Source organism: Sebastes umbrosus, chromosome 7, assembly GCF_015220745.1.
Source record: "Sebastes umbrosus isolate fSebUmb1 chromosome 7, fSebUmb1.pri, whole genome shotgun sequence".
Classification (NCBI taxonomy): Eukaryota; Metazoa; Chordata; class Actinopteri; order Perciformes; family Sebastidae; genus Sebastes; species Sebastes umbrosus.
In genome coordinates, this window is record NC_051275.1 from 29,027,878 (window position 1) to 29,048,682 (window position 20,805).

A 20,805-nucleotide genomic window follows, 5' to 3' on the forward strand; every position below is an offset into this window, starting at 1 on the left:
GAGATCCCAGAAGGCTGAAATGAAAAGAAAATGAAGGTGATAGTCCAGGATAGAGAGATAGATTGAAAGAAAAGGTCATAAAAGGAATGGATGGAAAAGAAAAAACTTCAGTGTGAAAAGCTAAAAAGCCACCACCTACCAAACATGAACAGGAGTAATATTATATTACTTTATTTATCTTTTGTACAATGTAATTACAATACAAATATGTAGGTTTAAATACAAAAATTCTGTAAATAAAGATTAAAAATAAATCCCACTGGTTTGCTTTGTTACCATCACTAAACTATGGTTTTACAATCAAGTTTATGAGGTCATTTAGTTTGCTTTAACGCGGAACACAATTAACCTACATTTATAATTTGGAGGGCTAAAATATACTTTGAATGAAATAAAAGCATCGGTTTTATGAGTGAACCAGTCTGGTCTTGTAGAGAGAGGAGGGCAGAGAGAGGAATTTGTGTTTGGTGAGGGATGAAATATTGATTCGTCCTAAAACAAAGGACAAAAACCCTGGGAGGATGGTATAAATTAATAAATTTAAGTTCTTAGAGACGGCAGACGGGTGGGCTGCCACAGGAAGAGACCTAATAAGCTAATTAAACTGTGGGGAGTTAATGAGCAGGAAACCTAATCAGTGGAGGTCCACATCCATACAATTCAATTCCCCAGGAACATAACCGGAGCGTCTCTAGTCAGATTACAGTTTTTATATAACATACAGGACCCACCTGTTTGCTACACGTCACGTTGGGGAAGCCCTTCTTTAAAGAACGTTTCTGCTTCGTAATGTTGCATCAAGTTAAAACACAGAAAGCTGCAATTATATAATAAGCAAACGTCTTTTTAAAATATGATCCAAAGTGTTGACTGTGAGGTTTTAGGAGCCGAGGAACATGATGCTGAAATGGATGTTTTTGACACAAAAACATGTAAAACAGCAGAGTTGGGGGGCAACGTGATGAATATGTCTTTGTTCTCTCTATTTTTTTTTTTCATATCTTATCTCATTTTCCTTCCTTCAGACTTCCTCCATCTCTTTTGTTTAAAGGTATGACTCCATTCTCTCCTTCAGTCTCTCACATACGGGTTCCTTTTTTTCCTCTAGCGAACTATTCTTCTTCTTCTGCTCTTCCTGTTTATCTCTCAATCAAATTCTGCATCCAACATATATCTTTTATTTCTCTCAGTTCTTTAATTTGCCACACCTCCGTTTATGTCTCTCATGTTCCTCTTTTCTTTTGACCTCCATTCATCAATCCAGCCCTGTCTCCTGTAAACAAAGTTCCTATACAACTAAAGAGCATTATCAATTATGTTTGGAAAGAATCTTAATACGTTTGTCAGTACGAGCCAAAACGAGCGACGCGCAGAGCAGGTGGCGGAAGTATATCAAGCAACCGTTAATGAAAGTGTAATAATAGGGAATGGCAATGTGAGGTCACCGACAGCAAGTTGGCCATTTTTGGAGGATAAAGGGTGAGACTGCCATCCGCTGGCTGTTTAGTGTCAAAAGATAACATCAAACACTGCACAGCGAATAAGACTCAAAAGCTGAATTGTAGTATATAAAGTACACAAAGGTAGACTAATGTTATGGGTTAAATTTTGCAAGATACCGGTAGATTAAATATGAAGTTTAAGCTGACGTTTTCTTAGTATACAGTTAGCATAACATTAGATAGCTCATCTTTGTCCAGATGATTGAGTAGTTGGCATTTGGCTTGTAGATCTTAATGTCATATATCTATCTGTTTGTAAACTGGACTATCGGCCTCTAAAGATTATCATATTTTGAACTGCTGACGGGTGTTCACTACTGCCAAAACACAACAACGTTAACCACGTGTTTAAAACTGTTTAAAACCGCGACCGTAATTCAGGAGAAAATATGTTTCCCTTGAAACGTAATTGATAATGCAGTTTAGTTGTATGAGAACGTAATTTTGTTGGAGACAGGGTTGATCAATCCCATATTCTGTAATGAGTGCAGTTCTACTGCATTCAGTATACAGTAGAGCAGGTGAATACACAATCATACCGTGCGTGATGAGGCTATACCCTGTTGTGTGTTTGAACATGTTAAAGGATGATGAATGCTGGAATGTAGTGCATCGTTTTTTTTAACCAGTTCCACAGTGTTGTTTCGTGTTTCCACTGAGTTGTTAAAGTCCATCGGGTTTGTCTGGAGAAGATGTTGTGCTGTATTGTCCAGAGTGTCTGTGTGCTGGATATCCTGAAGTGGTCTCTCATGTCCCAGTAAAACCTTGAGGGGTTGGCGTTAGCAACAGAAATGGACCGCAGAGTCAAAGTGACGCCATATTTGACTCCTCAGCAGCAGAGCGAATATACGTGAGGGCTAACGGGTGGAAGAAACATGCCGCTATGTACACTTACTGTCTCACATGTCGCGCTACACACTGCTGCACTGTCAGCTCGGGCTATTTGGTTCCTGTTAGTTTCCCACAATGCTTTTCCTCTGATACCTGTCGTTTCCCTCCTCATTACGGTTCAACAAAAATAAATATAGGGGATAAAAAACAACTTTAAAAATTTGATTTTTAAGTATATATAACTTGTTAAAATAAAAATGAAGTACAATAAATAAAATAATTTGGCCATAAATCTCTACTATTAGTCAGTAAGTCCTTTTGGGTCGGTAGAGTCGGGTCTTACATCATTGGCTCGTCCTTTCTGGGATCCAAACTTTTGCTGTGCTTGGCTTGGATCAGCATCGGTCTGATCATCACTCAACAAAATCACTTCTCTGCTTCTCTTGTGATGACGCCATATCCGCTAACTTCTCCACCAGAAAAACAAAACATCTCATGGGTTTGGAATGCATCTGAGTGGAGTCCCTTTTTAAAGAAAGAAACCACTGAGCTGTGTCCCCCGCTCCACCATGTCCACAGGGGGGCACATACAGTACATCCAGGGACTTGCAGCAAGTAAAGTAAAGCCAGAGTGGAGAAGTGAAAGCAAGGAAGAAGAGGTGGGTAGCGGGTGGAGTGGAAGGATTCAGTCCATCAAGTCTAGTGAGCTCGAGACCTGATCCTCCAATGGCAGCCCAGCAATCTGCCTACTTCCTCCTAAGCTCTCATGGGAGTGTAAAGAAAGCAATTAAGATCATTATAACTCCTATGAGAGCTTTTAGCATGTTGCTGGGCCGCCACAGATCGGATGCGAGGCTAACTTTAAGGACCTGCATCCTGTTCTAAGCCCGCCTTTCTCGGGCTTTAACTCCAGGGCGAGAGCTACAGCTTTGGGAGGCCAACTCCGGCTTAAAGCTCAATTTCAAAAGTCTTTTGAAGATTGTTGGAGAACGGGTTGGCCGCTGCAGCTGGCGTCTTATTCCCCGGCTGCTGAGGAGCTGGTTTGGCCTCCAGCGCCGCCCACTTGGCCTCAAATCGATCGTCTTCTTGGAAGTCGCCGGCTGCCGGCGCTGTCAACTGGCTGCCCTCTGGCGGCCAGCTGCTACTGCCAACACCGCTGTTGGAGGTCCCATTCTGGAGGGCCATCGTGGCGCTGCTGTGCGGTGGGAGGCCGTTAATGGCGTTTGATAATGCCGGAAGGGGAGAGAATGGCGGCGTGGAAAATCCTCCGGGGTGCCCGACTGCACTAGGTACTCCTGGGTAAGAGTGGTGCTGCCCGGCTGGTCCAAGCACCCCCACTTTGGGTCCTCCTATAACCGAGCCCATGGCTCCGCCTGCACCAGATGAGCCTGTGGCGGTGCAGAAGACGTTAGCCACCATTTGCGATGGTGTGATGCCTACGATGGGCACACTGGCGTTGGGATATGTCATACTGCTGGCCAGGCCGGGCATGTAGGTCTGCATGGGCACGAATGCCGATTGGACAGGCTGGCTGGCGAACATTCCCACAGGAGCAGGGGCGGTATCAAAAGCCAAGGGGAAGGGTTGCATGGTGCTAGGAAGGGAGCCCGGGGGTCCAGGGAGGGAGGGCTGGATCATGGAGGCCCCGGACATACTCGGACCGGACATGGTGGGAATGGACATGGAAGGTAGAGACATAGGGGGGCCTGACACTGGAGGGCCCGGTATTAGAGGAACTGATGATATTGACATGGGCGGGAGGGGCATCGGCGCCTGACCTGAGAGAGCACAGGGGCCCGATAGGAGAGGTTTGGACATGGTGACGAGGGACAGGGGCACAGTGGACACTGGGGCAGCTGATATGACTGCCTGACTGGACATGGATGGCGGTCCAGGGATGCAGGGGATGGCGGGGCCTGGGGGAGGGGTCTGCTGAGCCATGACAGCCTTGGAGACCTCCTCCAGCCATCTCTCGGCCTCGGAGGGCGTGCGTCTGTGTCCACAGTGCATGTGCATCTGCATCGCCACGGAGACCGGCGGAGGAGAGTGGAGTGCCGCTTCCGGCTGCACCCAGGAAGGATTACCTAGAGGGATAAAGTTAAAGATTTAGAGTATGCACTATTTAACCCTTTAAAAACGGACCTTAAGTGGGCAGCCGCAGAAGATCGTTGTTTGGATGATCCTGTTAAATCAATCTTAAATAAAAACCATAATAGCTAGACCATTCATTCTCTCTACAGCGGAAAGCTAAGGCTTCTGTCTTTCGCATAAATGTAGGTAGTTTTCTTTAGGTAGTACAATGTAGGCACTGGGATACTATTTCTATTGCAGAGTTCAAAAGGTTAAAAAAGATTGATCCGATGCAGTCGTTCTTACCATGCATTGGTCCAGGTGGTGGAGGCAGAGCAGGTACAGTGCAGGTTGGAGGTCCATTTGCAGACAAAGACGGGTTGCAGTAGAGCTCCTCTGAGGGATTGGTAAAGGAGTTGTTGATCTGGCTGCACAGGGCGTTGATACTACAGTCTTCCTCATCTGGCAACCCCATATCCATGTCTGGTACTAGCAAGAAGGGGACACACAGAGGGGAGGCGAGGTGGGAAAAGAGAGAAAGACGATGGAGATGAGGAAAATAATGAAAAAAGAGGAATGGGAGATGAAGAGGACAGGAAAATGAAAAGAGGGAGAAAAATATTTATTCATTTGTGAAACGGAGCCAGTTAGCTTCAAAAGCACAGAAACTGGAGCTGCTATTGACCTAAAAAGCATCAAAAACACAAACGGCATTGTGCTAATCCGGACCTTCTTACTATACAACTATACGTAGCGTTATATTCTCTGTACATTTCAGCCTGTGTGTGTCTTGTGCTTTGAGACGACTCAGACGGAGGTGAATTTACCTCATCCATGTTTTTTAAACCAACTGTAACTGATCCGACCAGTGAGGGATTAGACGTCATAATGTTCCTGTCTGACTTTGGTTTGGACTACAGCTTTAAACCTCTCCTGCACAGACCGCAGATATAAATAGATATAATATCTAATTCCCTGTTCCTTGTCCCCTGGTCCCTCCCTTCACAACGAAGGCCTCAGTGACGGAGGAATTTTGGTTTCTTCCTTTCCTCCATCCTTCCTGTTTTTGCTGCCCCCATCCAGGCTCTACAACACTCGACAAAGAGGAGTCTGATGATGACATTTATGACAATGTGGTTTTATAACATGCAGAGGAAAGAATGTATAGAGGAGTGGGATTAAAGTGAAGTAAATTGTGGGTCAATCCCCAAACTTTTACAAGCCCACTCTCTTAATACATGTATATCTCTCTCATCTGTGGGCATTGTGCGGCTACAAGCCTTGAATTATACTGGAGGGAGCAGAGGGCGCTGGAGGCATGGGTAAGGTCTCCCATTAAAGATCTCTCTGTGATCCTCCTCTTTCCCTGTTCTTGTTAATGTCCCGCAGAGTTCAGAAGCACTCTAAGCACTTCACATGTGTGTCTATACGGCTACATTCACATTACAAGGCTTAAAACACAATTCTGATTTTTTTGCCCAGATCTGATCTTTCTGCCTCGACTGTTCACATCCTCACAAACGCCTCACACGCAACCAGTAACGTCACACACATTGCCATACGACAACCCATTGTTCCGAAAATACACACTGGAGTTGTTGGGAGTCCAGTCACTGCCAGACTCCATTAATATATTGCTCAATTTAACAGATCTGGGTTCCCTGTTACACAGATGTTACTCCTAAATCATAACGTATGACTTCATATGACTCCTAAAGAAAGATGTTTTATTTCGGCTGATACTTAGCTTATACAGCTCTTCTGTTAAAGCTAAAGTAGGCGAGATAGGAGCAAAGTTATTTTTATAAAACTGTCGCTATATCATGACAGTAGTACATGAAACAGGTAACCTGAAAAAAAATCATGTGACTCTGTATCCTCCGGTGCTCCTAACAGCATCTGCAAGATTTCACAGACCGGAGGAAAACAAGCAGTAAGAGCTGATCTGAGGTCCGCTGTGCAGCTGCTGTCTATGAGAGCCGGCTGTCAATCACTCGCGAACTCCGACCAAATGGTCAAACTAGGCAGCGCTGATCAAATATGAATCAATATTATGTTACGTTAATGCCCATTTCTTGCCTCTAATGTTTTCAGAATCATCTTGTAGTGCACGGTTTAGCTGTAAAATGAGAAAGTTTGTGACACCGCCAACATTGTGAAATCTGGTGAAGGAACGCCAAGCTCTGGTCACATGACCGGAGCACAGCCAATAGCAACGCTCTCTCTATGAAATGACCTGTGATTGGTCAAAGTCTCCCGTCACGGACTAGATTTTCTAAAGCCTGAAAACAGAGCCACGAGGAGGTGCAGAAGTCTGGTTATCTCTCAGAACACTTGAATTACAATATGCTGAAAGGTTATTATGGAATTTTTGCCCAATGATGCCCAAAATATACTGCCTACTGCCACTTTAACTAAGTTAAATGAACTAAAGTAAGAGGAGTAACGTTACTGTTTGACATTCTGAAACACCTCCAGTCAGCAAGTCCACGCAATTTTTTATAACATATGACTTCATTAAATCAGAGTTCTGCTTTGTGAAACATGATGAATTCATGAGAAGAAGTGAGTGAATTCTGAAACATCTGTTTGATAAGTTAATTTACATTTTAAATGACTGACGAGGCAAATGAAATCTTCAGCTGTTGCCTACTGTCAGAGGAAAACCTTCGTTGACATATTGTTAAATTTAACAGAGCCGAGCTCACCGGTAAACATCTACTCCTTCTAAAAGATCATTTATGATTTATTACGACTCATAAACAGACACTAACTCATTTGTCGAACATGATTTAACTAAAGTGTGCCACATTTATTTATTTGTAATGTGAACGTAGCCTAAGTGTATGTGTGTATAAGTGTGTGTGCGTGTGTTTGTCTCGATGCAGTTGCAGGTTAAGGGCTGCCAGAGGGCTTGCTGAAGGCTAACCAGGACAGCTGATTGACCGCACAAATCAATACACACATTGTTCAGAGAGTCACAAGGGAGCAGGGAGGCAGTGTGCATCCGTGTGTGTGTGTGTCTGTGTGTGTGTGTGTGTGTAGAGGTAGAGAGACAGCATATAGGATTCAAACTGCATCAAATTTACCACCACTGGATGTATACACACACTAACCTTCCCGGGAGAATAAGAGACGGAAATGGAAGTGAATATGAGTGAGCGAGGGAGTTGAATGTTGTGGTTTAGTATTCCAGTCAGAGGAGTCCCCCAGTCAACTCTCTCATCCCTCCTAATGACTATAATCAGCTGCTGAGTGATCTGATCCTATGGCACCACACTGAGTGGGTGTGTCTATGTGTATGTGTATGTGTGTGTGTGCATACCTGTGAGGGATAAGTCAGTTATTATTAATTGTCCTTAGTAAAAAAGAGCTCACACAGGCAACGCTGGCGCTGATAGCAATATTAACAGCACTTCACATAACTGCTTCTTATCTTGTCTTGTATTCAATGGAGCATCGGGATTAAAGTGAAGAACATTGTCTGCATGAAGACATGAATAAAAACACATCTGACATGAGCTGAAGGTTTATTCTGTAATATGTTTGCTCAGACCTTTTTCAGATTGAGGTCAGTGATGCCAAATGGAAAATGTAATAATGTCTCCGATCTACAAACAACCATGACGCCAGCGGTACACAGAGTCCCACATGTGTACTCTCTGTTTGTGTGCAGAGGCAGCAGCAAATGTTCTTTGACGTCTTTGAAATGCCAAATAACAATTTGGGGATTTGAGTTTGCAAATATCCTTGTTGTCATGTGTTGTTGTTTTTTTGCATTTGCATTTGCAAGGGAGAGATCTCATCTGATTTCCCTGAGTACTGGAGAGGCATTTTGACACCAAGTGTAAATTAAATGTGGATCAATCACCTCTAGAAACAAAGCCAGTGTTAATGAATGTTAGTTGATGTCATGGCTTATTATTAGTCTTTTGCGTCTGCCAGTTAATATCATCAACCTCCCATATTTAGGTTCCTCTCTGATTGCAGCTCGGAAATGTGCTTTCATTTATTTTAAATAAGGCTGTCAAAGTTAACGCGATAATGCGTTAATGCAATTTCATTTTCACGCCACTAATTTCTTTAATGCATTAACTTGTGATTTTTATGTTGTAGCAGGCTCAGAGTGAAGATACTGGCATCATCTGAAACTAAACAACCTAATGAATCCATTGGTACCAACCATATCATACTGGCTTGTCGCAAAGGAGGTTAAATAACGATCCAAACTTACGCAAAATTTTGGCGAGGAAAAACTGTCATGGCCATTTTCAAAGGGGTCCCTTGACCTCTGACCTCAAGATATGTGAATGAAAATGGGTTCTATAGGTACCCACGAGTCTCCCCTTTACAGACATGCCCACTTTATGATAATCACATGCAGTTTGGGGCAAGTCATAGTCAAGTCAGCACACTGACACACTGACAGCTGTTGTTGCCTGTTGGGCTACAGTTTGCCATGTTATGATTTGAGCATATTTTTTATGCTAAATGCAGTACCTGTGAGGGTTTCTGGACAATATCTGTCATTGTTTTGTTTTGTTAATTGATTTCCAGTAATAAATATATACATACATTTCGATAAAGCAGCATGTTTGTCCACTCCCATGTTGATAAGAGTATTAAATACTTGAAAAATCTCCCTTTAAGGTACATTTTGAACAGATTCCTACAGTCCCTCCTAACCCCCCGCTCTTTTGAAAACCAGCTGAATCTAAAGTAAGTAAACTAAGTCGCAGCAGCAAAAGGTTGGGATCTTCTGACCCTAGTAAACAGAAGTTGCTATGGTCAGAGGTCAGCAGGTCAGCAGGTCAGCAGGTCCTGTCACCAGCAGTTATGAGTATAACTTTCTCAACTCACCAGGGTTCTTGTCCTGGAAGTCAGTCTTGCGTTGCAGTGTGGATGGCAGGTCGTTGAGGCGGAGTGACAGCTGCCTCTTGAAGGGGGAGTTCTTCTGGCTGAGGGCCGGGAATCCCCGGAACGAGCCCTGACGCACCAGCTGCTCGATGGGAGCGTGGCGGCGAGGAATGGCGTGAGGCCCGCCAGGCTCTGGCCGCTCCATGGGGGACGCCGCACCCTCGGGTGGGGAGGCAGAGCCAGGTGGGAGGGCTGGGATGGCAGAAGGTTGGTCTGGAGGAGGAAGTGGGTTCATGGTCATATCTATCCAAATGCTCAGGATGTGATTAACATGTCAACATTTCCCACTCTATGAGCAGTACTTGAAATGCCCTCCTACCTTTCTTCTTGTCCTGCATCTTGTCATCTCGGTCGCTGCTGCTGCTCTGCTGGCAGGCAGGGTTGGAGCGGAAGGAGCCCTCACGCACAAATGAGGTGCGACTGGCGTCAAAGGAAGCCGTCACGCCGCACTCCTTCTCCCTGCGCTGCTTCCTCTCCAGACAGGCGGCGAAGGCACAGCCAACTGCATGGCTCAGTCTCTCCCCCTGGTGGAGCAAAAAACACACATCACAGGTCACATCTACACTTGACCTGGATTGATCTTTTTCAACAAAATCAGAATTAGCTTTTACACACTTTAACAGTCTTCATTGTCAGCTGTCTTAACTGTGACATTGCTTTTTTTTAATGTTTATGTGCATCAAGTGTGATTGTTGTTCGAGTTAACCTTCAAATCAAGCTCATACATTCACATTAAATACAGCCGTCACCGTGAAGGTCGGATTAGGGTGCAATTATCAGCCTCAAATCTCTTCTGTTGTCAAACGTCAACATGAGTTCATGCTCCGTGGCTCTGATTAATTCCTGCCTGCTTTAGTAATTTATTCCTACCTTCCCACCACCTCTCCCTCCTACCGTCACTCCTCTCTTTACAGACAGCCATGACTGCTATGGGAGAGACAGATGAGCAGATAGAGATATGGAGAGTGTGGTGGAAATAGAGACAGACAGAGATGGACAGATAACTCCACAGGCTTCTGTCTAATCCCCTCTCCTAATCCCGCAGGTCTGCGCTGCGCTCTCTTCCGTCCACATGAATAATCCAACTCACAGTCTAAGCTGATGAAACCGCCATGGGATTGAAACCACAACGCACCACGGCGGCATTGTTTCTATTGCAGTTGTCTTCAAAGTACAACCTCCTCGTCGCAAGGTCAGTCAAATGAAAACACGAGGGGTTAGAAATCACGGTAACTCCAACGGATAAACACAACTGTGCTTGAACGATCGGTGCTACAGAACGGGTTGATGTGGCTGAATGATAAAACCTAAAAGTAAACACTTCATAATCATAGAAATGTCACAAAATCCTCACATTTTAGAAGCTTAAACAAGAAAATACTGGGATTTTCATAAATCATAAATTGACAAACAATTAGTGTTGATTATTTTTTTTAATCAACTTATCATTTCAGCACTGATCTGAAACAAACCCACAATTTTAGGTAACTAAAACTACAGCCTTGAAAGAGTGCCTCACTCAATACTATGTTAACTATGTGTGTAGATAATGACATAATTTAAAAAGAAGTCATTCAAAGAAATATATATAATCTTAATTTTTCATTCAGTAGTTCTGTTTTGAGTAGCCTTAGCCTTTGCTCTGCGTTCATGAGAGCTCTTCACGAGGCAAAGTGCAGCGCAGGTAATATGTCATCAAAAAGTGTGCAAGGAACGCCATTGACTGTTTCTGGGCAACAACAACAGTTGCAGCTGTTCTCATTGGTTGCGCTTTGAAAGGTCAGCTGTAACCGAGGTCAAAGTTGCCATAATTTGAAGTTTGAGCGCAGCACTCGGTAGCGCTTCTGCCTAATCGCATGGCCCAGCTCTCCCCATAGGAAAACAATGGCAAAGCCAGCAGCGCGATTTCACCGCTGACCATGTGTGGGCGGCTGTAAACGAACACCGTTACCCATAATACCTGCTGTAGACCAGGGGTCTCCAACAAGTAGCTCACAAGCTTAAAGGTTCAAAGAATATGTATACACATTTGATGACACAAAGTCACTTTTTAATCCTGTTTAAATGCTGAATTGATTTAGAAGAAAATCCCTGAGGGGCAGATGGGAGGTTAACTCACCGAGTCCTTGAGAGCCATGAAGCAGTGGCACATCCACCGTCTGGTAGTACCGTCTCGGCAGATGTAGGAGAAGGCCTTGTCATAGTTACGATCGGGGGCGCAGAATGAAACCTTCTCTATGGTCTGGTCCACAATGAGGTCCTGAGAGAGAGAAACAGAAACAGAGAGGTCAGAGAGAATCCGATTTGACAGCAAAGTCAATCGAATTGTTCCAGCAGGTAGATTGCATCAAATCACATCCGACATGGTTTAGTATATTGCTTCAGTGCTGAGCGTACCAGCATGTAGACTGATCCAATACTTGACACACTGCTTTCGACCTCAGCTAACCCCATGAAACCCCTCTCACTCTGACCTATTCACACATCCAGAAAGAAAGTGACTACAGACTAATGATACTGAACCCTCTTTTCATCTCCGGGATGTTTCCACCACTTGCCCTTCCTCCTATAAAAGGGTTATTCAGCCTGTGTCAGCGTCTATAGTCACTACAGAGGAAACTGAAAGGGGGCCCTTCTCTTTCTCTGTGTACATTAAGGGGCCCCCGGCTCACCTCTTTGACTCACCGAAAAACAGAAAGAGAAGGAAAACAAGGAGGCGAGAGGGAGAAGAAAGGGAGGAGAGGCAAAGAGGGTTCACACACTCATCCACGCACTTCCTCCCTCTCCTCCAGTGTCACCGAAAACAAAGAGAGGGGAGGATGAGGAGAGAGGAAGAGGGAGGACGAGGATGGGAAAGGAGGAGAAAAGAAGGAGAAAGACAGTCCATTCATTGTGGGCCAATTAGTGAATGAAGGAGGATGCTGGTACCGAGGTGAAAGGCTGAGCAGAGAGCGTCTTGGTACAGGAAGTTGCTCTGTGTTACTAGAAACACGTATTACTGTATGTATGATTCTGTTTGCTCGTTTGAGGTGTATTTTTTGACGCAAAGTGCAAGAAGAAAGTGTGTTTTTCTGGGTAAAGATGACTCAGCTCTTGTCCCTTTACATCACTGACAGGAAGAATACCACGCAGCAGCAGCAGCAGCAGCAGCAGCATGTGACTCAGAGTGACTCCATCTATGCAGACAAATCTCTGCCTTCAGCACACAAAAAGACTTCACCGTTTCTTTCTTTTGATGCATTATGAAGGTCATGCGGAACTGTGCCTCTATTGTGCATTCACACATACATACAGTACATTCACTGGTGGTGGGAAAATGTCTGAATAGCCGCGTGGGCGTTATTAGGTGATGATAAAAGGTGATGAAGAGGCGAGAAAGAAAGAAGGACTGTAAGGGTTATTGCTGCTGGGTTTCTAATCTAATCTTAATATGTTAAACCTGTTCACAGCTAGTCACCAGCTGTGTCTGTCTGTCGTTTGGTGCCGTACGGTGGGTTTAGAAGAGCTTTTTTGCTGAAAACAATGGGGTGCATTTGGACATTATGCTGATGAGAGCAGTGAGAATGAATCAAAACAGTAGAGTTGCTGAACATAAAACCAAATCAAAGAGATAAAAGACGTTAAAGCCCAGAGGGAGCGAGCCAAAACTTTTTTGGCAGTCATTTAAACACAGTTTTTGTGGTATAAAGAGAATCTGATGATGCTGAAGACAGTCATGGCACGTTATAGTGAATGTCTGGCTGACACCTGCCTCCTAAATTTGTATAAGCACGTCACCACGGCACTGAATCAAAACAAGACCGGCCAGGCAAGCCGGAATACTAGCATCAGTTTGTCACGTTCACGATTAAAATGACCGAGCCAATTAGATTTAAACAAAACCGAGGATCAGTCCAAATTGTGACTTTAATTTGTACATTTAAACTTGTTAGAACTCAATAAGGATCTTTATTACGACGGAGTATTAGGGCCATATTGAGGGAAAAAAATCAGAGATTTCGAGAATAAAATCGTAATTTTTACGAGAAAAGAAGTTGTAATATTAGAAAAACATATTACCAGCAACCAACAAAAGGAGGACAACGCAGTTTCTTGCAAAATCTATTCTAGGTCCTGATACTGATGATAATGTGGTGCTGATGTGCCAAAAGATTAAGTATTTCCTTATTTGTGAAACCTAAACTAAACTATAAATTCACAAGATGCTCCACGTTCCTCATTTTCACACAGGCGGCATGCTGCTGTACTTCCCCTCTAAAATAACACATTCAACTTTTGACTTTATTCTCGTAATAATACAACTTTTTTTCTCGGAAAATTACGAGAATAAAATCTTTTTTTCCAGCGTCTGAAGTCCGCCTTGCTGAGAAAAACTGCAGCTCTCTGTGGATTTGTCATTATGAGTGATACTTTTCACATTACACAGTCATTTCATCTATTGTTTATGTCAAAATATGAATCATAGCAGCTTTAACCTTGATACACTGAATAGACCCTTTTATAACCAACGTCATCAAAAATATGCGCACATATGTTGGCAACAGAAGTGGTGTTTTGCCTAAGCCATCCAGACGAGTTGGCAAGCTTTAAACATTGAATTACAGCTGTTACCAGCATCAAAACATCTGGTTGCTGTTGCGAGTTTGGTTGTCAGATTCGATATTCCAAGTCATTGTTGGTTTGGGAATTTAAAATATAATATATTGTCAGCCTTATCCTTTAATATGTATAGATGATACACATCACTGAAGGGAAGAAAGGAGGGAGATTAAAGTGTGGGGGACAGGAGGAGTGGGAGAGGTGGGGTCATGTGTGTGGCCTCGAAACATAAAAAGAGGCTGCTCCATTGGTTTCACTCTCTCCTCTTTTCTCAGCTGCTCTTTATTCTGCTCGGCTTTCAATAGAGCTGCACTCACTCTGCAGGAGGCCTCCCCGGCCGCCAGACACTCCTCAAGTGTATGTGTGTGTGTGTTTACTTGATACCCCCCCCCCCCATGAAGCACCTTCAGCGAGAAACCATGAGTCACATATGTCTCTCACACACACACACACACACACGTCCAAACTAGCCTGGGAGCATCACGACAGTAGATGCATGGTAGATCCTTCTGTTGTCAGCCTTAAGGTGGTGTCATCAAACTGGGACAGAATGAGACTTTTGTGGGTCTCTGTGTGTTAAAGGTGCAGTGTGTAGGATATGGCAGCATCTAGCGGTGAGGTTGCAGATTAATACTGATACTTCTTGTATCTTTGATACTTGATACTTCTTCTTGGAGAACTACAGTGGCCGACGCGAAAACGTAAAAACACGAACGACCCTATCTAGAGCCAGTGTCTAGTTTGTCTGTTCTGGGCTACTGTAGAAATAGGGCTGTCAGTTAATATTTGTTTCAGCGCCACTAATTTCTTTAACGCATTAACGCAACTTGCGATTTTCAGGTTGTAGCGGGCTCAGTTTTAAAGCTAGAGTGAAGATACTATCATCATATGAAACTAGAAAACCTAAGAAATCAATCAGTACCAACCATGTCATACTAGGGGGAAAAAGGCTAAATAAAGCTGACTTTTGGCGAGGAAAAACTGACATGGCCATTTTCAAAGCCGTCACTTGACCTCTGACCTTCAGATATGTGAATGAAAATGGGTTCTATGGGTACCCGCGAGTCTCCCCTTTACAGACATGCCCACTTTATGATAATCACATGCAGTTTGGGGCAAGTCATAGTCAAGTCAGCACACTGACACACTGGCAGCTGTTGTTGCCTGTTGCATAAATGCAGTACCTGTGAAGGTTTCTGGACAATATTTGTCATTGTTTAATGTTGTTAATTGATTTCCAATAATAAATATATACATACATTTGCATAAAGCAGCATATTTGTCCACTCCCATGTTGATAAGAGTATTAAATACTTGACAAAACTCTCTTTAAGGTACATTTTGAACAGATAAAAAATGTGTGATTACTTTGTTATTAATTATGATTAATCATGGACAATCACGCGATTAATCGCGATTAAATATTTTAATCGATTGACAGACAGTAGAAACATAGGTGCTGCCTCCCTGAAGAGGACTCGCTCCATACGCAGATATAAACAGCTAATTCTAAAGTAACAAAAACACAACGACTCTTATTTTCAGGTGATTATACACAAAAGAAAACATACTTATTAGCTAATAGGTCCCCCTAAATTTTACATACTGTTCCTTTAACTGAATATGAGAATATAAAAAAAAGAAGATGCTGCAAAGATGGATGTTTGTTTTGCTATCTTGCTATCGTCAGAGACTGAGATTCAAGCCATAGATAGATAGAATACCTGCGTGGTGTTTATTGTACATGACTGTAGGACACACACTTCCCTCCTTGTCCTTGTTGCCGGGTGAGTAATGAGGTAGATAGAAAGAGAAGACAGAGGGGATGATGGTACAAGGAGACGGACCACAACACACACACAAAAAAAATGTGTTGCCTTACCTTAGTTTTGTCATCCACCACCCTGAGTCCATCTGCTGAAACCCACAATACTGCCTTCACTGTCTTTTTCCCGCTCTGGAAAGACAAAAAAGTAGCAGAGTAAATCATTTATAACTCAAGAGGCAAGTTGCATAGTAAATGTATTTTGCCAGATGTTCCTATATTCTTGCAGAGGTGCGATCAACAAGCAACTAGCATGTAAAACCCACTTGTACTACTACTCATGGTTATGTAAAGTGATCATTACATCCTCACAGCGGATGAGGTAGTGGTGGGTTAAGACCGGAGAGGCGGGCAGAGGTAAAAACTGTGCCAGCTGGCACTAAGAATCATTTCTCCAGAGGAGGGCACCAGGCAGAGCTAATAACACACTCAGCAATGGCCGGGCTAAAAATAACATGGGCTAAAAAAGCTCCATGTGAGTGTGTGTGTCCATGTGCACATGAGTCTGCATACGAGTGTGTGTGAGTGAGTAAGGGAAACAGAGAGCCGGAGCACTGCAGGAAATGGCTTTGAAACCCACAGCGAAGCGACAAGGAGCCCCGATTTTTGCATAATCCTATTGAGAGGAAGACAGCGGGAGTGAGAGTAGAGGTGAAGAAACTGAGAGTGATGGAGGAAAAAGAGGAGAGAAAAAGCTAAATTAGGAGGTGGAGCGGGGGAAATCAAAAGAAAGAGATAACTTTGGTAGAAAGTTTTCAGTGTGAACAACTGCGGAGAGGCGCTAAAGAAAGATGCTGATATAGATGGAAGATGGAAAAGAAAACAGAGATGATCCAGCGCGGAGAATCAAAAGAGAAAATGAAAGGAAACGGTGGTGAGAGGAGACGGAGACGAGAATAAATGCATGAAACGTTTCTCCTGTATGCATTAAACTGTCTGTGATTCAGTTAACTCTCTGAGCAAAGTGGTGCTTTTTGTTAGATAAAGTTACATTTGTGGAATCAGGTTTAGGATGAATGTACACCGAATACGCTGATCGGCAGTTTTGTCGGGCAGCTTGATTTTAAATTAAAGTTTAATTCCGGCTACATCAAAAAAGCAAAAGCCGAGCTCACAGATGTGAAGACACACACTCCTGTTTTCTTCTCTGTTGAGTGTGTGTGTGTCTGTCTGACACCGGCCGGTCTGTGTCACTCTGTTCACACGCTCCCTGTCCGAACCAGCTTCCCAGGAGGGCGAACTGTGTGTGTGTGTGTTTGTGTGTGTGTGTCAGTGTCATAGAAATAGATTTAGAAGTAGAACAGACATTCCCATTCAAACGTAGCAGGATGGTCAGAGCTACAACTAAAGCTGGGCATAAACTGTACGATTTTAGAAATGTTGTGTAATTCCTACTCCTACTGTACGAGTAGATCGTGTGCGATGTAAAGCCAAAGCTCACGATTTATGCGTCATGACCTGAGTGCTCACACTGTACGTATAAAAACACGTCTGCGGCCCATTCAGGCTGTTGACAGCTGTCAATAAAGATTGGTTTGAAAGCTCCGAGGCAGGTAAAGTTTGTTTGCTGGCAGAGGACTGTACGGGTCACAATGCTTGCTGCTGAAACGTCTAAACAAAAGAGGCAGCGGCATTTATGGACTCGCAGGTGGCGAGGAAGACGTGGACAGTATGGCTTGTCCATTTTGCAGAGAGAATTGGAGGTAAGCTAGCTACGTTTTACTATATCTATTGTACATTGTTATCTTGATAGCTGCGCTCTGATTACTGTAAATAAAAGTAGAAAAAAGGCACTGATGTTGCAGAATCGGCTCGTGGCTCTGCTTCAACTGCGCGAGAACCTGTGGTCGGCCGCCCAAAATTTCTGATATGTCAGAAATTCATCCGACTGTTAATGTACACTGCGCAGCAAATGACGCTCCACGAAGCTGAAATTCAGTCTGACTCTATGAGTCGTGTGGCACAAAATTCTAGCCAGAAACGGGCTAAAATCGTACAGTGTATGCCCAGCTTAAACCAACTTGCGTCAAGTCGTGGACTCATTGAGAAGGTTTTACAGTAACGACTAAAACCAGCAGTGGAGTAGTAACGTTACGAATCATAGAGGGCAAGAGTAAATTAGTCAAATTTAACAAGTTAATGCTTCATCCACACGCTCTTGTCACATCTGCTACCACCAGATGAGTGACAACTTTGCTCCACTGATTACGGAAAATGAGCCGAACAGCGGGCTGGTGGCCAGCGGCAGCGCCAGGTCTAAACGGTCCTTCCGCCAGCTGTCTCCGGGAGCTGCGTCGGTTCTCTTTCTGGCGAGCTGCGACCACACACTTTACGGCCCCACTGACGTGTGTTCTGTTGACACCATGTTCTAGTCAAATTACCACAGTAAACAGTTCAATAACCATTCTACCATGATTTTATTTCTATGGTCAGAGTGCCTTTGCATGTGTTTATGTTCTCATTTTCTGCTCTCTTGGGCGTAGTGGGGTCAGACAGATAGAAAGACTGATGAGCAGACAGCCAGATATGGAATAAGACCCACCAGGGAGGGCGATGAGGGAGATGAAAGTGGTAAAGAAGAGAAAATAACAAGAAGAGAAGGTGCAGTATTGAACGTGTGTGTGTTTGTGTGTGTGTGCTCCTTTGGTCGATACTTTATTGCATGAGCTTTGCGCAACTGGGTCTGTAATGAGCTCCAGTGAAGATCCTTGGGGTGAGTATTTGTAACTGCCTCAACACAACAAAATGAACCTCCAGTGCTGCAGCAGGGGAGGTGTGTGAGTGTGTGTCTCCATTTGTGTGGTGGGATACTTACAACTTTTAGCTTCTTCACCGCTTCCTCGCATACGTGCATCCCTCTCGACTCCTCCACCTCCACCAACCCAAGGTACTGCACAGAAAAGAGAGAGGAGACATTAAAAAACCACAAAGATGCTGTTATGAAGTTTCACTGTATTTTCATGGTGGATTAATACTCATCATACTCATACTTCATCTAACCTTCATGCTGATGAAGCAGACTGAGCTGAACTGAAACTATGTCAAAACAAAAGAAAAGAGACAAAGTGACATAAATGCAACCAAAGCCTCATTAGTCCCCATCAGTATTTCTCTGAGAGCTATAAAATTGACAGCTATTAAGCACCCATACTGGATTTACAGCCGCAGGTTGCTGCTAATAAAAAGGACAGGAAAGAGAAAGGGACTCTAATAATTTATAGCCTCACATCCCCTTTTTGTTGTCTCTCCAGTGTTCTGCTCTGTGGTGTACGAAGAGCCCCACAGGGACACAATTAAAGCTCCCCACAGCTCCAGTCAGAAGCCAGGTGGTGAAGCAAGAGGAAGACACGTTTTTAAGAGCTCTGAGTTTTGGGGATATTGGTCCCTGAACTAAAATACCTGTTGTAAACAATATGTGAACAAGTGCGGCAGAACACGAATAGTCACGAATAGACAGCGGGGAGTATAAAACAAACCAGAATTAATGACAGAGAGCTTGTGAGGATGATCAACATGCACAAATCGCAAAAGCAATGGGTGGAAAATGTTCAGATTACATGATTAAAAAACAATCAAGATCTAGCGATCTGGTCAGAGCCCTGGATTTTAATAAGGGGGTGCAGAAAAAAACACTTATTTTAATGTAGGACTCACGCTGTTACTGTGTGTTTCTGACTGCTTGATAAATATTGCATGAATATCACTATGATCAAGGCTTTTTGATCAGTTCAACGTATCCTCATACAGCAGTTCGTATGATATCTTACTAAAAGTTACTCCTCATTTTTTGAGCATTTTCCTATAAATGTCCAGCAACACGTGTCAATATCCGCTCCTAACATGCATACACTCTTTACAAAATAAACTTATGTCTTCACAGGAAACAACTTAGGTTTAGGAAAATATCGACTTAATTAGGATTAGGCAACAATACTACTTGGTTAAGTTTAGGAAAACGTCATGGTTTGGGTTAAAATAACTACGCTTGAAATACTAAGTCTGGTTTAGGAAAAGATCGTGGAAGTGGTGTTACTTTAGTATGGAAGTTACGTGACTCACACGGGGTATGAACAGCGGTCTCCTGGGTGAAAGTCTGGTGTTTTTTGACCCACTCATCCACCCCAACCTCCTCCCTACGCAGCATTTGTTGCTTTTCATACTACCTAATTCACAATAACGTGGATTAGATTCGGATTAATTTCGTGGGGTATATATATATGAATTACAATGCATTACTTTTCATAGTTATAGCTATGAACGGTGTATGAGAACAGCCTCATCAGTTTGACGTCTTGGTGACAGCTGATAGAGGTTAAGACTGATGGTTTTCACTTATAATTTTTCAGAGAAACATGGCTGTAAATAATACTTATAAACGTCTGTACTGACACAGGCTGTTGAGTGAAGTTTTGCCTGTATACACTGCAGTCATCTAGTATGAGTTTTTGCTCTAAAGTAGACATCTACAGTATATCTAGTGTCATATATGCTAACGTCACGAATATAACATCCAGAATAACAGGACTTCTATATGCTCTTAAAACAGCAGGAATCTCTCATCACCTGCAAGAGCTAACTTGCAGCTGCTGTTTCTCACTTGTATTTCAAGTGTCAATGTTTGCTATGTAAGAATTTATTCTGCTAAGGCGTTTCTATATCCCATTTAGTGCATCAAAAAACACCTTAAGCGAGCGTAAAAACCTTTTTTATGCAATTGAGGAAGTTTTATCAAATTTTGCAGTTTCCATACAGCTTTACTAGCTTTTACAAAATGTGCATAAAAATATGTGAATTGAAACACGGCTAGTGAAATATACAAGTTCAAGTTTGTAAATGGAGAAACCCGTCTGAGGCCCACTACTTTCTATATCCAGAGGAAGCGGAGGTGGGAAGTGCGAGCTCGAGAGACAGTGAACATGTTATATCGGTGTCTGTTTGCTTCAAACTTTCCAGCAGGACATTTTCCCCGAACTTTCCAAACTTTCTAAAAGTCAACTTTTCTCTCAGTATTGAACTCAAGAACTCTGTTTTCTTTCCTCTGGTACAGTTCAGCAGCTCTCG

General features: G+C 43.3%; 1 protein-coding gene across 4 annotated transcripts in view; it reads right to left on the reverse strand.

Moving 5' to 3' along the window:
- Positions 1–920: 920 nt before the first annotated feature.
- The window catches only part of numbl (NUMB like endocytic adaptor protein), a 72,793-nt gene continuing 52,908 nt past the window's right edge, over positions 921–20,805 (reverse strand). For 3 of the 4 annotated variants that reach the window (XM_037776116.1, XM_037776115.1, XM_037776112.1), the window contains 7 exons: positions 18,560–18,634; positions 15,802–15,876; positions 11,440–11,580; positions 9,640–9,844; positions 9,264–9,533; positions 4,710–4,892; positions 921–4,417 (listed from right to left, as the gene is read on the reverse strand). In XM_037776116.1, coding sequence (XP_037632044.1) covers positions 3,282–4,417; positions 4,710–4,892; positions 9,264–9,533; positions 9,640–9,844; positions 11,440–11,580; positions 15,802–15,876; positions 18,560–18,634 — 2,085 coding nt within the window. In that variant the 3' untranslated portion in view covers positions 921–3,281. The remainder of the gene's footprint in view (positions 4,418–4,709; positions 4,893–9,263; positions 9,534–9,639; positions 9,845–11,439; positions 11,581–15,801; positions 15,877–18,559; positions 18,635–20,805) is intronic. The other variant, XM_037776114.1, reaches the window with a different exon arrangement.